Source organism: Camelus bactrianus, chromosome 28, assembly GCF_048773025.1.
Source record: "Camelus bactrianus isolate YW-2024 breed Bactrian camel chromosome 28, ASM4877302v1, whole genome shotgun sequence".
NCBI lineage: Eukaryota > Metazoa > Chordata > Mammalia > Artiodactyla > Camelidae > Camelus > Camelus bactrianus.
The window spans coordinates 8,805,956-8,822,840 of NC_133566.1; the positions used below are offsets into that span (position 1 = coordinate 8,805,956).

The 16,885-nt window shown below is 41.6% G+C and overlaps 1 protein-coding gene across 9 annotated transcripts in view; it reads right to left on the bottom strand.

Annotated features, from left to right (window-relative positions):
- Nucleotides 1–3,854: 3,854 nt before the first annotated feature.
- Nucleotides 3,855–16,885, bottom strand: part of LOC141575481 (ankyrin repeat domain-containing protein 26-like) — a 48,894-nt gene continuing 35,863 nt past the window's right edge. For 8 of the 9 annotated variants that reach the window (XM_074354762.1, XM_074354763.1, XM_074354761.1 and 5 more), the window contains 5 exons: nt 12,595–12,957; nt 11,813–12,018; nt 10,012–10,225; nt 5,291–5,336; nt 3,855–4,159 (listed from right to left, as the gene is read on the bottom strand). In XM_074354762.1, the coding sequence (XP_074210863.1) occupies nt 4,065–4,159; nt 5,291–5,336; nt 10,012–10,225; nt 11,813–12,018; nt 12,595–12,957 (924 nt within the window). In that variant the 3' untranslated portion in view covers nt 3,855–4,064. Of the gene's footprint in view, nt 4,160–5,290; nt 5,337–10,011; nt 10,226–11,812; nt 12,019–12,594; nt 12,958–16,885 lie in introns of those variants that run through there. The other variant, XM_074354767.1, reaches the window with a different exon arrangement.

Consider the following 16,885-nt stretch of genomic DNA (forward strand, 5'->3'; position numbering starts at 1 on the left):
AACAGAAGCACGTGCACTGCCTGCAAGGAGAGGGGGCAACGGGGAAGCTTGTGGTCCTGGACTTTCAGCATCACTGCTCAGCTACCCTACAGGGATTCTGACCCACATGAGTGGCTCTGAAGGCAGACCTCAGGGCCAGAGTTTCAGCTCCTGATACACTGTGATGTTCCTTCAAACCTACCTCAGACTGGCAGCTGGTCCTCCCCAACATCCCCAGTGCCACCAGGCACACACACCAGGGCAGAGCTCTGGACATGAGCTGACTCCCCTTTCTCCCCCTCTAGGGGAGTGGAGAATGCTGACATGACTTAAGTGCCTACTGTGAGCTGGGCCCTTTCCCAGAACTCTGACTATGCAAGCCGGAGGGCAGCATCTCCTCACTTCAGAGGTGAGGCTGCTGAGGCCACTGGAGGCACTCCGCCAGTCTGCAGCAGATCCAAGCTTTCCAATTCCAGCACCAAATCCGGCCTCCTCCCTGAGTGCTCTAAGTTCCTTGGCCCTAAGGATCTCAGGGGCTGAGGAGGGTGGTCCGGGGGGGTCCTCAGTTCCTCTCCCCCACTTTTGGCCAAGATCCAAGCAATTGCCTGCGGCAAACATCATTGCTGGGGCTTGGCACATGGGGTCTAATAACCACAGGATTTAGGGGCTCCCAGGACTGAGGGGGGTGTGGCCCCTACAAGCTCCTGAACCTTCTGGCTGAGATGAGCACATCAGAGCCAGAGAGCTGAGGGACCCACAGCAGGAGGGAATGTCCGTGTGGAGAGCTGGGGAACACAGGGGCTTTGCTGTCTCTGCCCGGAATTTCTTTCTCATCACCCGCATCTTCAGCCTCACCTCTGGCAGGTACTGGGTGCCTGCTGTGGGCCAGGCACCATGACAGGCATGTCACGTGGTCCTTTCATCCTCATAGCCTGAAATTAACACTTTGGAAACGTTATCATCCCCACTCTATAGCTAAGGAAACTGAAGCCCGGTGAGAACAGCAACTGAATTCCAGGGATGTCCTCGCCTGGTGGGTTCTGAATCCCAGCGCAGGCTGACTCCTGAGCTCTGCACTGACCCTCCACTAACAGGAACTGGGAGTCCTTGGGCAGTTCCTGAGGGATCAGTCTTCTATGTGGATTATTTCAGAGCTGCACGCCCATCCTCTGAGGTAGGGACCTGTGTGATCCCCACTTTGCAGGTGAGGAAACTGAGGGAGCTCAGAAAGTTGAAGGGCCTTGGCCAAGGTCACAGAATCCACATTTCCTGGGCTCAAGTTGAGACTTATCTGAATCCCAGCTTGAAGAGAGAATCCCTAAAGCCTGCCCCATCCAAACCCCTCATCTTATGGCTGGTGAAATGGAGACCCAAAGGGGAGTGGAGGCTCACCCAGACCCCACAGTGGTCGTCGGCAGCAATGGGACGCAGGTCTCCATGGAGTCCCTCACATATAGTTTCCATTTTACAGATGGGGCAATTGAGGCGTGGAAAAATAAATGGCACAGAAAAGGCTAAAGGAAGTCAGGGTGGTAAACCCAACTTTAGCGCAATGAGATTCCTGAGGTCTCTTCCCCTACCTGCCAGATCCCCCAAGACCTGTTCGGGGGCAGGGCTCCTGGCTTCAGCCAGCTTGACCCTGGGCCCGCCTCTACAAGTTCAGATTTTCTGCCACTCCAGCCCTGAGCCCCCGCCCCTGGCCTGTGCGGTGCTCTGCCTCACCTGTGTTGGTAAGCTGGGGGTCTCGGCCAAGGGCGGTGTGAATTTGGTGCTGTATGCCTTCAACTTATAATACAGTGCTGCAGGTCAATTAACTCTCAGTAAAACTGGAAGAAATAAATTGCGACTTGGGAGACAGATTTGGGTAAAACTGAGTGTTTCAAGGACAGGAATCAGGGGCTTATAAAGACAAAAAGCCAAGAGGCTGTCAAAAGTCGCCTGATGAGGATTGTGACTGACACTGACGTGAGCCAGTCAGGAGACACGTGTCCTTAAGGAATCACAGGTTATTTCAGGATAGTGGCTCAGTAAGTAGCTGAAGTTTCTGGCAGGTGTTCCGGATGACTTCATTAGGGCAGTAAGTGCTCACAGGGCCGGATTCTCTGTGGGCTGAGATGTGCATAAGTCACACCTCCTTAGTGAGCTCTCTCGAGCAATGCAGACTCCATTTTTATTTTTCTTTCACAAAGGCAGTCTTCTGCTGCCAGGAGCAGTGACCCCAGCTCAGCCTGGAGGACATTCAGGTGAGCTTCAGCTCACTGGCTAGTGCTGTAGGAATAGCGGAGCTTGCCTTCGATCTCTTCCCTGCAGGCGCGGCAGCGCCCATGCCAGCTGTGAATGAGCACAGCTACCTGTGCTCAGGCTTGTGCTGGGGTGGGGGCGGGGAGCATCCCTCCACCCTTCTAGGCTCACCTGGCTGGTCTAAGAATTAACCTGGCATAAGGTAGACTAACAGGAGAAAAAAACTGAATAACACGTATACTTCCTGTGTATACCCATGGGAGACAGCCAGAGTAAACTGAGTGAACTCACCAAGAAGGCTGCAGCCCTCACCTTCAACATCATCTTCAGCTAAAGACTAAAGAGGAAGCTGCAGGCAGCGGTCAGTTACAGAGGTCAGCTACATGGAATGCCCGGAGGCATGAGAAGTTGTTAGACAAGGGTTGGAAAGATGTCACGTTGATTTAGACGTGGGAGTCATCAGACTCGCTGCGTGGGAATGGAGGAAGGGAAGACACACCAGAGTGGGTGGGGACGGACTGCTGGTGGGGAAGCAAGCAGATCTCTCAGGAAGTTTGTCATCAGAATTAAGACTGGTTCACGTGAGAGGCAAGAAACAGAGGGAGGTGTTTACAGAGAGGGGAATTTGAAATCATCACTGAGGGGGAAGAAGGTGCAAATTAACTAAATAAAAGTAGCAGGATAGCTGGGCAGTGTGACTTTTTTCAGCAGCACTTAGATGCCTGGGGGGACGTAAGGGGGAAAGAATGAGAATCAGTCTGTTGTGTAGTTGGGAGTTTTGCCAAGTAAGTACACTGAAAGGATGGGAAAGGGAATAAAGGATCTAAGTAGGAGTTATTAAAATTTTAGCTCCGGGAAATTGTTGAGAAGGAGAGTATTTTCTTTACTGTCTTACATTCAGTGATTGGGAACCTGCAAATTAAATTGACTAAAGCAGATTACTGTGAGAAAAAAATTACGTATGAATACATGCAAGAGTTCACAAAGCAATGGGATTTGAAGGGGTGGCTAGAATTGGGGGCTTACATACAATTTAATACGTGACAGGAAAAGGAGAAAGGCATTTTCTGAAAAACAAATGACTTCTTGGTGAGAGGGGAGAGAAAGGGCAATTATGGTAGAACAAGTGACATTTAGGAAAGATAGATAACGCCTTAGGAGAATGTATGGGAGAGATGGCAGGTTTGTGACAATGTCCGTGTGAGTCTGGTGCTCCGAACTTGTCTCTAATTTTAAGACTGTTTCCAAAAAGTAAGTAAATAAATAGAGAAAATGAAAAGCCTGAGTCAGATTTCATTTCTCCATGAGGAAACATCTGTGAATCAGTGTTTCAGGTAACATACAGAAAATCTGACGGCACTGTAACGATTGTGATCCATTAGAACACTGAAACAGCCACAGCAGATCCAAACGCTGTCCGTCTAAATCTTTAGGTTGACAGACAGTGATTATCACTGGAAAATTCAAAAAAGCTACCAATCAACACGGCTCAATAACAAGGACAAATCTGGTTGGTGGTTGGGTGCTGCTTAAACAGCTGGCATCCGGGCTCAGTTTGAGTATATAATACTCCAAAGTGCTGAGTTTTATTCCCAAAATCTGCTTAAAAGTCAATGAGATGCAGAGAAACGTGGTTTAAAATACTACATCAGTTTTAATCATGCATATATAATACAAGAATATTTCCCTTTAATAAACATTGTCAGTATCTTACTTAGCGGGAAATAATTAAAATGTTAGGCAAATAGCCCAGAGCAGGTAAATGTTTACTATTTCAGAGCAGGTAAATGTTTACTATTTATCTTGTAGATCAGATACTTTTCTTCAGAATTTCCACATATTCTTCACGTGCTTTCGAAACCAGATCTGGACTTGGACTTGACTCGTCCATCGAGCCTACGAGAGAGTCTGTAGGACTTAGATTCAAGTTCAATAGTAGCTGGAAAGAAAAAGAAAGAATTAGATTTACTTAAAATACTTCATAGGTAACTAAATGTCAGTTTATTTTTTAAGAAAAGCTGAGACTCTTCTAAGTTTTAAGAAGAACGAAAAATACCTACATATGATTACAACACAAAATACAAGATTACTACTCTAGACTTTGCCCAGGGCTGCACGTTGAATTAACTGCTCCTGTGGCTAAGGATCAGAGCGCCTGGTTTTCTCACTCTTCATTCATTTACTCAGCAACCATGTGCTAAGGCACTGTGAGAAGCACTGGAACCACAAGATGAAGATGACAGAGTCCACCCTGAAAGATCTTGTACCATAAACTGGAGAAACAGATGAACAGGCAGTTTCGGTACAGAGACATAAATGCCATGACAAGTATAAAAGAGGGCAGAGTTGGAACACTCAGAAGGGACGTCCAGCTTTGTGTCAATATTGTCCCCTTTGGTGGCCGTGATGTGTAAGCAGATACCTGAAGGAGGAGGAGAAAGTGTGGGAGGGAGAGGCAGGAAGGGCGCCCGCGGAGCTGGGCGCAGTCTGACCAGCCGCTGGAGCACAGGGGCAGAGCAGGGGAGGAAAGAGATATGGCTGAAGACTTTGGCAAGAGCCAAATCGATGTGGGTGTTTTTCTTCCAAGCTAAGGAATTTGGAATTTTTCCTGAGGGCAAAATGTTAACCAGTGACAAAGTGAATGACAGGAAATTAATTGTCATCCACCAGGGGACAGGTACATGAACTGTGATTGCTTGAGTCTGGGTTTTTTGCCTCAGTCACTACCAAACTCGAGAAGCTGATGACCTCCATGCTTTGTGAGAACAGGTCTGTGTGCACAGGTGACAGGCCCATGGGGACAGCAGGAGAGGAAGGGCACAGCCAGAAACAGAGAACACAGACTTCTTGAGATTTTTTTAAAGCTGTGGATCATGATGAATAAATGAGGAATAAGTACATTTATCATTATGAATGAGATTATGCTTTCACGCTTTTCATTAGCTATGATGTAAGGAAAAACTTAACATAGTATCTGTTATTCAAACAACAGAAAGAGGTGCCATTTACTGTTTACAGTGTATTTCAGAAATCAATGTCTAAATTTAATTCAGAAATGTTGGCAACATACCTTCTTTTAATTCTCTATCTATATTATTCTCCAACTTCTTCCGCATCTGAAATAAGTCAAATATTATTTTTAATGTTTAAGTTAAATAAGAAACACTATCATAGGAATGACAGCTAGCTTATGAAATGTGGCCTTTAAATAATACTTTCAGAGACTTGACCTAACTTGGGGATTTCTTAAATAGAAAAAATAATCACAGGAATAAAATAAAATAAATTCCTACTCACTTTGATTTTAGATAATAGAGAACATATACGTAAGGCTATTTAGATTCCCCTGATGGAAAGCACAGTAAACACTGCCCTGTCGGATACACATAATCTCAGAGGGTGATGCCTGATCTTATTAGCACAAAGAGTTTAAACAATTCATGTTCTACACTGAATGCATTACTTTGCATTTCTCAGAAAAACTGCCCTTTATAAAAGTTTAGTTTTTTTAACGTTAATGGGTTTTTCCTTAAAATGAGCTTTTCCATTCCAGCACTTTTAGAAAACTAAAATTTTAAGGTCTGTTCTTGCTAATGGTTTTAGCACAGAATCGTAGATACATAAAATGAAAAAAAGGGCTCTGTTATGATGTCAAGTGAAAATTCTACTGGCAAACAAGTTCAGCAAATGTATTTTGCTCTCTGTATATGACTAAGATATTTCTATCAAAATCTGCTTGAAGAAAAGGAGGCTAGCGCCAGTTTTCAAAGTTGGTTCCTGATTCACAACTTCCTTGAGTTAGAAATAAGGAAAACAATACGTAATTCTTTAACTGTAACTTTGTTTCTGTTCTAGAAATTGGAGCCAACTATTTGAAACGACTTAATTAGTTATGTATTTAATTATGAAACGTGTGGGGACATTTCAAACTACGTGTCCCCACCTACAGTGTTCTTTTAAAAATCTTTCTTATAAAAGTCACCCGGCTCACTAAACAGGGTCTAAACTAGTACACCAGACATAATAAACAATGTGGTGACAACAGTGACACGAGAGCCGAGGCCTTTGTAAATGTTAGGTGCAAAGACAAAATTTGGGGCTACCATTTGCCAGTATTTTCAGAGACTGTTTTCCCTAACACTCTGACAAAAGCATTCTAGAGAGGCCTTCTGCCATCAACAACGTGACATCAGTGCCAGGCGGGTCCTGTGAAGTGAAAAACGCCTAACAGATGAAGGGAGAAGCCTTTACTGAAATAATTTCATATAACCGTTAATAAACACTATGCAAAATGTAGATCACATTTTTACATGAGTTGAATGTAAGATTACTACCTTTTCCTCTGCAAAGCTATTTTCCTAAATAGGTACTTCTGGGACCTTTATGTTTATTTCTAGGTGAGGACCCCCATGTCCCGATGGTGGAAGTGGTCTGAAGTCCAACATTAATAAGGACAAGGCACCTACAGTTTTACTTAAACTTTTAGATTTAACAAAAACACAGAAAGATGAGAAAATTATACACAGGAAGACAATGTATCAGCAAGTTTTAATTCTAATGATTTTTACTTAGGAGGACTCTCTCATAACTGGCAGTTTGCAGACCATGTCCCACAGAAATGGTAGGTCCCACTGGGGACACTGCAGGATTGAGGTCAAAACTGAGGTCACAGGCTGGAAGATAATGCTGCCCTCTCTTTCCGAGATCAACTTGATAAAAAGACACTTGCCTCACACATATACACACAAGTTCACTCCTAAAGTGAATATATTTTCAGATTATTGATACTTTTTAAGTTAAAACTTGGTGTCATTCTTATTTTAAATGTTATAAAAATTAGTACAATTCCAGAAATGTAATAGAATCAAGTCATTTAACCACTCTGATTCATCATCCTGTTGTAAATAGGTTAATGTATGAAGGAAATGACACTTGTCAGTTTATAACTATTAAATACATGTATTTTGCTACAGAGAAAAGAAATGAAAATTTGTTGATCAAGGAGCTGAAAAATTAAGTACAGAGAAAAAAGTGAATGAAAGAAAATAACTGGAAGAAGTTGAGTGATTGTCTTTCAAAAGATAACATGCTTCCTCATTTGTCCATTCAGACAAAATGAAATGAGGGCAGGAGGGAGTCCACAGGGCAGAGAGCTGATACCAGAAACAAGGTTACTGAACTCTGCCTCTGCCTCATGAGACATGAGCTTAACTACGGTGATAGTTTGATTCGAATTAAAATTCAGAGTGGATGTGCCCTGCCTTGGAAGCCTACTTTTAAAAGAAACGTGACCAGATTCTGCTGAGACACAGTGCTGTGTCATGTAAAAAGTTAAAGTCTTAGAATGTTAACCATTTTAGCTCTGGTGCACTGATATAGTCCCATTTAGAAAAAGGGCTGCTAAACTGAATGGACATTTGAGAAATTTAAAAGTTACTTAAATAAATCATTAGAAAATGTTTGAAAGTGTCAGTAATACACCAGAAGTCCAAAATCAATGTGTAAAATTTAGTCTTCCTATTTAAAACAGATTTGAAGGACATTTATTAACTATTGTGGCCATGCTTCATGTTAGGCACACCAACACTTAAAAACTCGAACATAAAAAAACCTCTAAAACAGAGAAATTTTGTGTGTTATAATATTGTCTGGAATCCATTTTTAAGTTTTCAATTCTCAGAAAAAAATTCTATGTGCAAGAAAATCTAACAGTGATGTATCTGCTCAGGCTAATTTTAACCTTTTGTATTTTATAGTAATATAGATAAGACAACTGAGTAAAACTGTAAAATTGCTTCTGACATGTAGGACAAAACATCCCAGAAATAAACTAGAATGTGAAATCTGAGGGTAAAAAATTAGCAAAACAGATACGGGGTCCATCTGTTACCACTACAACGATGTCACGTGACAAGGCTGTACGTCAAGCAGCAGTAAGAGAGGCAATAAATCCAAGTGTTATGAACTGGAAAAAACTTGCTTCGACAACCAGCACGACTGAAATCAGACTTAGAGCAATACTTCTGTGAAGTTAGAAGAAAATGCTGAGTAAGCTGGAACTTCACAGTAGGAACAGTCCAAAATGTTAAAATCTTGCACATAAAGGAGAATGTTAAATTCAATCCCAATGCCATTTTTAACATTTTGCTTTCTAGAACCATAGCTGAAAAGCTGTGCGTCTGTTGTTTTGTTAAGCCCCATGCAAAAACCCATCCCTTCATCATTTTAAACAGTATGTTCACACCTCTCATGGCATTACTTTATGTTTTCCCAGCAGAAATAATTACATCCCTAGCAATTCCACAAGGCATCTTCTTTCTCTAAGTCTGACTAAGAAATCTGTAAGCAGTAACTGTACAGTAACTCCTATGAGGCTCCCGGCAGTGCTGAGGGAGACGTGTCTCTGCACCTGGACAGAATGGGGCTTGTTAACCTCCCTGCTAAACCTAGCATGATTCGGCCCCACGGCCCCACAGAAGAACTACGTGTACCTTGGAACTACAACACTGAGGTTAAAATAAATCATTTTCCAGTGTATCTAGAAGTACTAAAAAATAGACACCTCTTTCCTCCAAAAACATCAAAGGAAACAACTGTCCTCAGGAGTCTTCTCCTGAATTGCTTTTGCACTCACACTCTTCCACCATCATCCTGTAAAGTGACCCACTGTCGATTTTTTGGTGACAACTAATGAAAACATTTCGAGTTTGCATCATGCTTAGCCACTGACAGAAGTGTTAGCCATGCATTTTTTTTTTAACACCATGCAGTCTGGTTTCATGACTCTGAAGCACTTAGACTCAATTTACCCACAACACTGTCTATGAAACCTGAGCTTTTTTCTTCGATTTATTATGACATGAAGCCAAGTGAGAAGAAACAGGTTGACACCTCACTTAAAAAGGGCCCGTGCTACCTTTCCCTGCATCAAGAAGATCATGAAAACACCATCAAACCATAAACCAACGCGCACCGATTTAAATGGGTATTTTAACAACAATGATACACAATGAAAACTGGTTGTAATTTAAAGACTCCCTATCATTGCCACCTCGTTATTCCTAGTGAGGGCAAGACAGAGACGTAAGTGAACTTCATTTTAAAAATTTAAGTATTTCCTTTACTTGACTACATACTTAGAAATGTTCTACAATTTCTCAGTAAAACATTTTATAGCAATTAAAATAATGCTATAAGTAAAATAGCAATTAAGGATGTACTCTTACAGAAGAAAATGATAAAAATTTTAAACTTAAAAACAGACTTTAATGTTTTTAGTGTTACAAGTTTATTGAATTCATAAAAAGAATATATCTTGGATTCCTTTAAATAAAAAACATCTGCATGTGGTTAAGTAGCTCAATTTCAATCATTTACTTATGCTTAGGGGTAGAAAAACTGGGGTGCAGCAAAACTTGAAAATGACTATGAACCAATGCCAAACCGAAATCAATCAGAAGCTAAGCCAAACATTGGAAAGTGGATCTCTAGTTATTTGGCAATAATACTTAATTTCTAAACTAGAGTTTAAAATGGAGCTTTTTAAGAAATTTAAAATTTGTCAGTTTAGTTGCATTTATTGAATAAAGTTAATGACAGGTATCTCTTGAAAATTACAAGTCCAGGGACTTTAAAAAAAATTATAAAATTTGTCTCCTTTATTAACACAATTAATTATGGCTTTTACTTAGTGTGCAGAAGTCAAATAAACAACTCAGAATTTCATCAAATTAAAAACAAGAATTGTATCAGAAATCTGAAAACCAAGGAAAAAAAGATAATATAACTAACCCTGAACAGATCGCTTATGCTAGTCGAAGGGTCTGAAAAATTCCTGAAGTTCCTTCTTCGAGTAAGACTCCTTTCGGTCTCTACGCTAGTACTAGAACTTTCATCAGAAGGCGGTCCGTCAACAGGCCGTGCGGGAACAGAGCCGAGGAGAGAACTCTTGTGCTGCTTCTCCAGCTGAAGCTCAGTGCTCACTGCTGCCAGCCTCTCATTAGCCCTGCGAGGATTGCAAAGCACAGATTTCATTCATTTCATTTTCTTCCTAAGTGATGTGTATTTTTAAAGTTGCTATAATAGTAAACAGATTGTCCCATTAAACTGTGTTTTGACACCAAAAAATACGACAGCGCAGACCTACTGTAAACAATTACAGTTTAAAACTGTCCTAAAGAAGGACGTATATGCCTGGGGGGCCCTTAACTAACGAGTACTTCAAAGTGGGGAGAGTCAGAGATGGAGACGCCCCCCCAGAGGATCCCCGCTGCCTTCTGCACTGGCTGCATCTAGACATGTTCACCCTCAGGAAACCAATTTAGAAATAAAAACTAAACCATCCCTCAAAGCCATTTTCAAGCATTTGCTTTCACCCCCCTTATACACACATTTCACTCACTACCTGGGAGACATTAAGCATGCGGCACTGAGGAACAGTTTAGAGACACCACCTCTCGGGGGCACCAGGCGGCAGAGTCGATGGTGGGAAAGAACTACGACAGCACCAGGGGCAGTTTCAAGTGTCCCCCAATGTCCCAAAGCTCATTTTGTTACTTCGCTTTTACCAGAGGCCTACATCAGCACCTGTTTTCCATAACCAAAAAATACTCAAGTGGATTTTCACTTTTATGAAAAAAAAGCAAAAAGCCAGAATAGCACTGGGTGTTTGTTTCAGCCCGAGCCATCAGAGGGGCAATGAGCACCCCAAGCAGCGAGAGAGGCCCCACTGAGCTCCTTCCCCAGAACCACACTCAGTATCCCGGCATCACGCCACCACGGCTTTGGACTGTGTCTGTGAGCGCCTGTGCTTTATGCATGTTTATTTTATGCATCCACCAGCAAGATGTGTCCTAAGGTAACTGCCTCTTTGCTTTACACCGACAACTTTCATAGAAACACTCTACTTTTGGATAGCAGGGAGACCTGTAGCTTATACTGTTATTCAGGCACCGGAGGATGGACCTACTCTTTCTGTCTTCCACACACCCTCTCGGGCAGGCCACCATATTCTTTTTAGCCACTTTGTGAACCACTATACTGCCCTTCACCCCGATGTTAATTTCCCTGTTTCCCAAGCATGCCTTGACGTAGCGGAGACAAACTTAGAAGGATACAGTACTTCATCTCGATGCCCACGAGTGGTGACACCAAATATCACAATCAAGAAAGTAAATTTACCAAACACCAGAATGGGGCCCCTTGGGTTTAAGTTGTACTCTTCCAAAACACAAGTTAATTTTAAACTCATTAACACTTCTATTTATGGGAATTCCAGCTAGAAATTTTGTGATAATATGGCCGTCTAAATTACAAAGTTTGCAAAACCCCTAGCTTAAAGACTAGATCAGGATAAATATATGCAAATATAAAAAATAAAGTCATGTAAAAGCAACAAAAGGCAGCGAGATGCAAACTGCCCTGGACTGACATTTTAAAGGGGAGTTCATTTACTAACACCATTTCCCAAAATGACACTATCTAGTCAGCTCTCACTTGCTACTCACTTCATGAACTTGGCTCAATAAAAATTATGCCTTAGAGGCAAGTTAATGAGCTAAATTGTTTTCTATAATTCTACATTTTAACTTACAAGTTTAGTTGGCTTGCCAATGACATTCCATTTTCTAGCTCTTCCAGGTACAGCTGCCTGTATTTTTCCAATTCTTTTTCATTACAATCAAACTGAAAAGTTTTACTTTTCAGTTCAGTTTCCAGACCTTTAACTCTGTGTTCCATTTGACTTACTGAAACACGTTTATACTCTCTTAACAAGTCTTCTTGAGATGCTGCTTGGGCCTACAGCAAATTAAAAGGATACAATTTTAAAAATACTTATAACCTAAGTAATTACAGTACACTTTTTCCCTTTAGTTTTGAGTCAGTGATTCAGAGAGCAACTTTAAATGTGAAAAAAAGCTGAACTTTAAAATACTTATCAATGTCAAGTGAATTAAATCTGAATTACGAAATTAAAGTTGAATCACTCTTACATTAATACTCATGTAATGTGATAGTTCAAAGAATAATAGGATCAATTTAAAATTTTAACAGTTGAACAATACAACCTAACAGTAATCCCAGAGTGTGGTACAGTATTTAAGTCACAATATATTCTTTTCCTCCTAGTCATCTTCATTTACACCAATTGGTCTTAAAAGTGATTCTCTAGTGAGAGATGTTCTGAAAGATCAATTTAGTGATAGTAATGATGGAAACTGAATTATTTAAAGGGAGTAACAAATGCGGCCTTCCTTCCAGAAATCTACAAAACAAACCGCTATATGGGAAGTAGAGGAAACACATAAAATCTACACATCTGAACTGTAATTCTCAGCGAAGTGAATTACAGCTTGTTACAGATCAATGCTTCACCTGTAAGAACTGGCTGATTTCTTCCAATCTTTCTGCAATATCCTGTCTTGCTTGCTTTTCAGTCTCCTGTTTGTACCGCATGACTTGACTGAGTTCTTTCAGTTTTTCTACTACATCCCGTCTTGCTCGCTCCTCAGTCTCCCATTTGTACTGCTCCACTGGACTGTGTTCCACTGCGTTCATTTCTAGGTGACGCCTGAGGTGCACTACTTCTTCTTCCAACTGCTTTTTCTCCTCCTCCAGTGTGTCAGATTTCTTTTGAAATTCTTTCATAAATAACTCCTTTAGAAAACGTTGAGTTTCTGCACTCAGATGGAGAAGTACTGAAGATGTAGATTCCACTTTTGCTGGAAGATCAGCTTTCTGCATGAAGAACATAAAACTGTTTGGTAATGAGGTTAGCAGACTAAGAACAGCCTAACTCTAAACCAGCATCAAAGGTTGAAATAAATTCAGTTACAATAAAATGGTATCTGCCTTGTGGAATGGAGAAACTCAAATTACTCAGAAAGACAAGAAAAAAGCTCAAACCACCAAGAGTCACAAAACAATACTGTTTACTGTCATCATCTTTGTTATACATTTGTACTTGAATTTACACTCTTATTTTTCTGTAATCAGTTCATGTCTTTCCTACATAAAATGACTACAAGGCACCTCTTAGTAGAAAGTCTCTTACCCATTCCTCCCCCAAGTCTTAACTCTCCATGACTTTTAAAGTTTTAGGGAGATCACATTGAGTTACTTAGGGCTGAATTAATAAATGCCTCCCAAAACAAGACTTTGAAAAAAAGACTGCAATTAATACATCTTACAAATATGGGTTCTAATGCCATAAGCCTTTCTCTGAACCACAAATATTGTATGCTTATTTGAATTGCATTCCAAGGAGCAATGAGTGATTCGCAGAGTTAAGGAGAAACCCATCTCCTAGTGTAGTGGTTTTAAGGTGATCCATACATTTTTCTAAAGAAAAAAGCCTTAATTCTTGTAATCCTTTGTGGCTCTCCACAAAACAAGAGAACATACTCAACAAAGACAAACAGAAATACTTGCTGGATTTTCAGTGACATTGACTTGGAAGAACTACTTTCCTTCGGATAGAAGGATTATTTGGTAAGACAAGGCAGGCAGAGATGGTGGTTGTAAAACAACTACAAATTCCTTGACACTTCCCCTGTGAAATTCCCTCCCCTGAAGTATGTACTGGCCTCAGTCAACTGGTTTCTAGGGGACAGAATGTGGGGGCACTGCTGTGTGATTTCTAAGGCTAAATGGCTTCTGACTTTCACTCTGTAGGGATGCTCACCCTTAGAACCCAGCCACCACGTTGTGAAGCCCAGGCCACCTACTGAGTCCCTGTACACGCAGCTGTCCCAGCTGATGACCCCAGGGAATGTCCTTAACCAAAGCCAGCTCCAACTTCCAGATATGAGCATGAACAAGCCTTTAGATTATTCTAGTGCCCGCTTGATGCCAAGTGGAGAAGAAATGAGCTGGCTCCACTGAGCCTTCTCTAAACACAGATTTGTGAACCAAGCAGATGCTGTTTTGAGTCACCAGGTTTTGAGGCAGTTTATTATATAAGTTATTAGCAATAAATAACTGGCACAGACACTGATACTAAAAATGGGGCACAGCCATTAAAAAAGAACCCAAAATGTGGGGATGCCTTTGCACCTGGAGGTAGGTGAAACCTGAACAGATGTACAGAAGAGTAAGAGTGAAAACCCAAAGTGTCCCCGAGACTGTGAGTGGAAGCCTGAGGGCCCTTGAAGGGCTGAGAGCGACGGCTTCTAGGCCAGGGAAGAAAATGACACTGAAACTGGAGGAAACGGGACTCTTGCTACCGAACAGCTGAAAGTAAAATTGATGAGAGAGAGAAGCTAAAACAAACAAAAAGATTATTAAATAGAAAGGAACCAGGACTCACAGGGTTCAAATATCTGTATCCCATTTAAAGCATCCCCACATGCCCAACTGTCACATAATGGGTAAGCAGAGAAATGGCTTCCGGGCTAAGATCAAATCTAGGGTGCTGCCAGGAAAACAGTCTAAAGACAAAGCCAAGATTCTGTTAAGACCTTGGAAAGATTTAAGGTGCCGCCTCAAATTCCTTTAAAGATCTTAAAAGCATACGAATTTCAAAGGCATGGTCCCACAACAGCTTCACAGGAAGCCCAAGGTGAAGAGTTTATCTCAAGAAGACGTGAGAGTAGCTTTTCCAATGGCATGAACCCAATAAAATTCACAGGAAACTCAAAGTTTTAAAGAGAACTGTGGTAGCAAAAACACTGCTTGCTAGCTTGGACTGAAAGAGACAAAGATAGTGCAAAACGGGAAGAAGCCTTTGGGTTTTTCTTAGAAGGTCTACAAGTAGGAAGCTGGCTTGAGAGAACTACTCAGCTGCAAACAGAGGTCACTGCTCATGAAAGGGACAGAACAAAGAGCTCAGAGAGGGCAGCAAAGGAGAACCCCTCCCAGGGTTAGGACTAAGTCCTAATCAAAGAGCCAGCAGCACCAGGCTGCATTTCAGAACTGCTACTGACCAGTGTGCCTCCCATCTTCCATCTGTGAGCGAGGGAGTCCTTAGCAGTTTAGCAGAATGTTGGGTGTGTGGTGGCGAATAACCCGTGTCTCCTTATCCTCAAGCCTCAGCACTGAGAGGAGTGTACCCAAGGGGCTGCACTCCAGAAACCACGCCCAGGAAACTCAGCCCCACCTGGACCTGATGAAGATGGGAAAGTAAGACCCTGGACTGAAGCCTGAGCCTACCACCACTGCGACTGAGACCTGCTCAGGGACTGAGTGGGGATAAGTGGATTTCTCATATGGAAGCAGTAAGAAAACATTGTGGCTAGTGAGTAGATTATGCTGGTTTTTGAATGTCTCCATAAACTTTCAAAGTTAATTCCATAAAAATGGTAGAATATGGGCCAACCATAAGTGCCCTGCAGGGCAGGTTTGAAAAGGCAGTTCAGCTTCTGCCTCTTAACCCTGGAACCCAGTCTCAGGTGGGCAAGCTCAGGCCACAGAGACAGCTTAGGTATTCCAGGGGAGGTGGTCCACCTGCCCGCCCCACCAAAGCCACAGCCCACTGCCAGCATCAACCATCAGACATCAATGGATGAATCTTCAAGTGATTCCAGACACCCGCCTTCGAGCTGCCCCACCTGAAGCTGAGAGGAATAGAGGCCAGCTGTCTTCACCACACTTTTCCTAAGTGTAGGTTGTGAACAAAATAAATGCTTATTTAAGCCACTGAAATTTGGGGAGTTTGTTAAGCAAAAACAGATAAACAGAAAAGTGGATGAATAAAACAGTAAGTAATGTAACTTGAATATAGTAGAAATTGGCCTCCTATAAAGTGGAAAGTAACAAACGTTGAGATTCACTTATTAATGGCAAAGTGCTTATGAGAAGAAGCAGATAAAGACCTCAGAACTAGTGAGAAGGAAGGTACTTCGGAGTTCAATCCAATTACAGTTCCTTACAAATTGGCATCTATTTCACAATTTCCCCTCAACTTTGAGGGTAAGGAAGACTGGTAAGCAAGGAGACATAGGATTTGAAGTCTAGTAACTGAAAAACAACTAGAAACAGTCAGTTTACTAAAATCAGCCTTTTTACCTCATTTCAATTAACTGAACTTCTAAGAGACAGGCAGCTTTGAGAATTTATTAATCTAGCACTCACTCTTCATTTTCCTTTCCTCAGAGAGAAAATAAAATATTATGGAACCATAAATGTAGTGTCCTTTGGCAGTATTTAAATTAAATACAATTTTTCCTTTACCTGACTTCAAAGCTGGTTGGTAAGGGAAGGTAGGACTGTCTCAGCTTCATGTTGTAGCACAATGCTTCTCTGTATCACACAGAGTGGCTTTGAGCTTTTGAAATTCAAATTACTAATCTGTTATCTGTTTCTGATAAACTGATTGAATATTATCTAATTTTTAACAGCTGTACTCTTGAAAAACTTTCCTTGGATGGGATGAAATACTTATTTCATTAATTATGCATTCAGCTATAGAATACAGCTAGGCACCTCTCTTTTTAAGTAAAAGGAGGTAGACACAGGGAGCTGAGAGTGCAGGATCTACACCAAGAACAAGATCGGCACCAGTGTTACACACAAGAACCAAGCCAAAAGAGGACTTGACCGAGAACCGCAAGATGATGGATTAGAGAGGCTTCCAAAGAGGAAGGTTGAATTAATCTTTTCCAGGCTTAATCTTTTGCCTCTAGATAGTGAAATCTATGGATGACTCTATGAATTATAATAAGTGCAA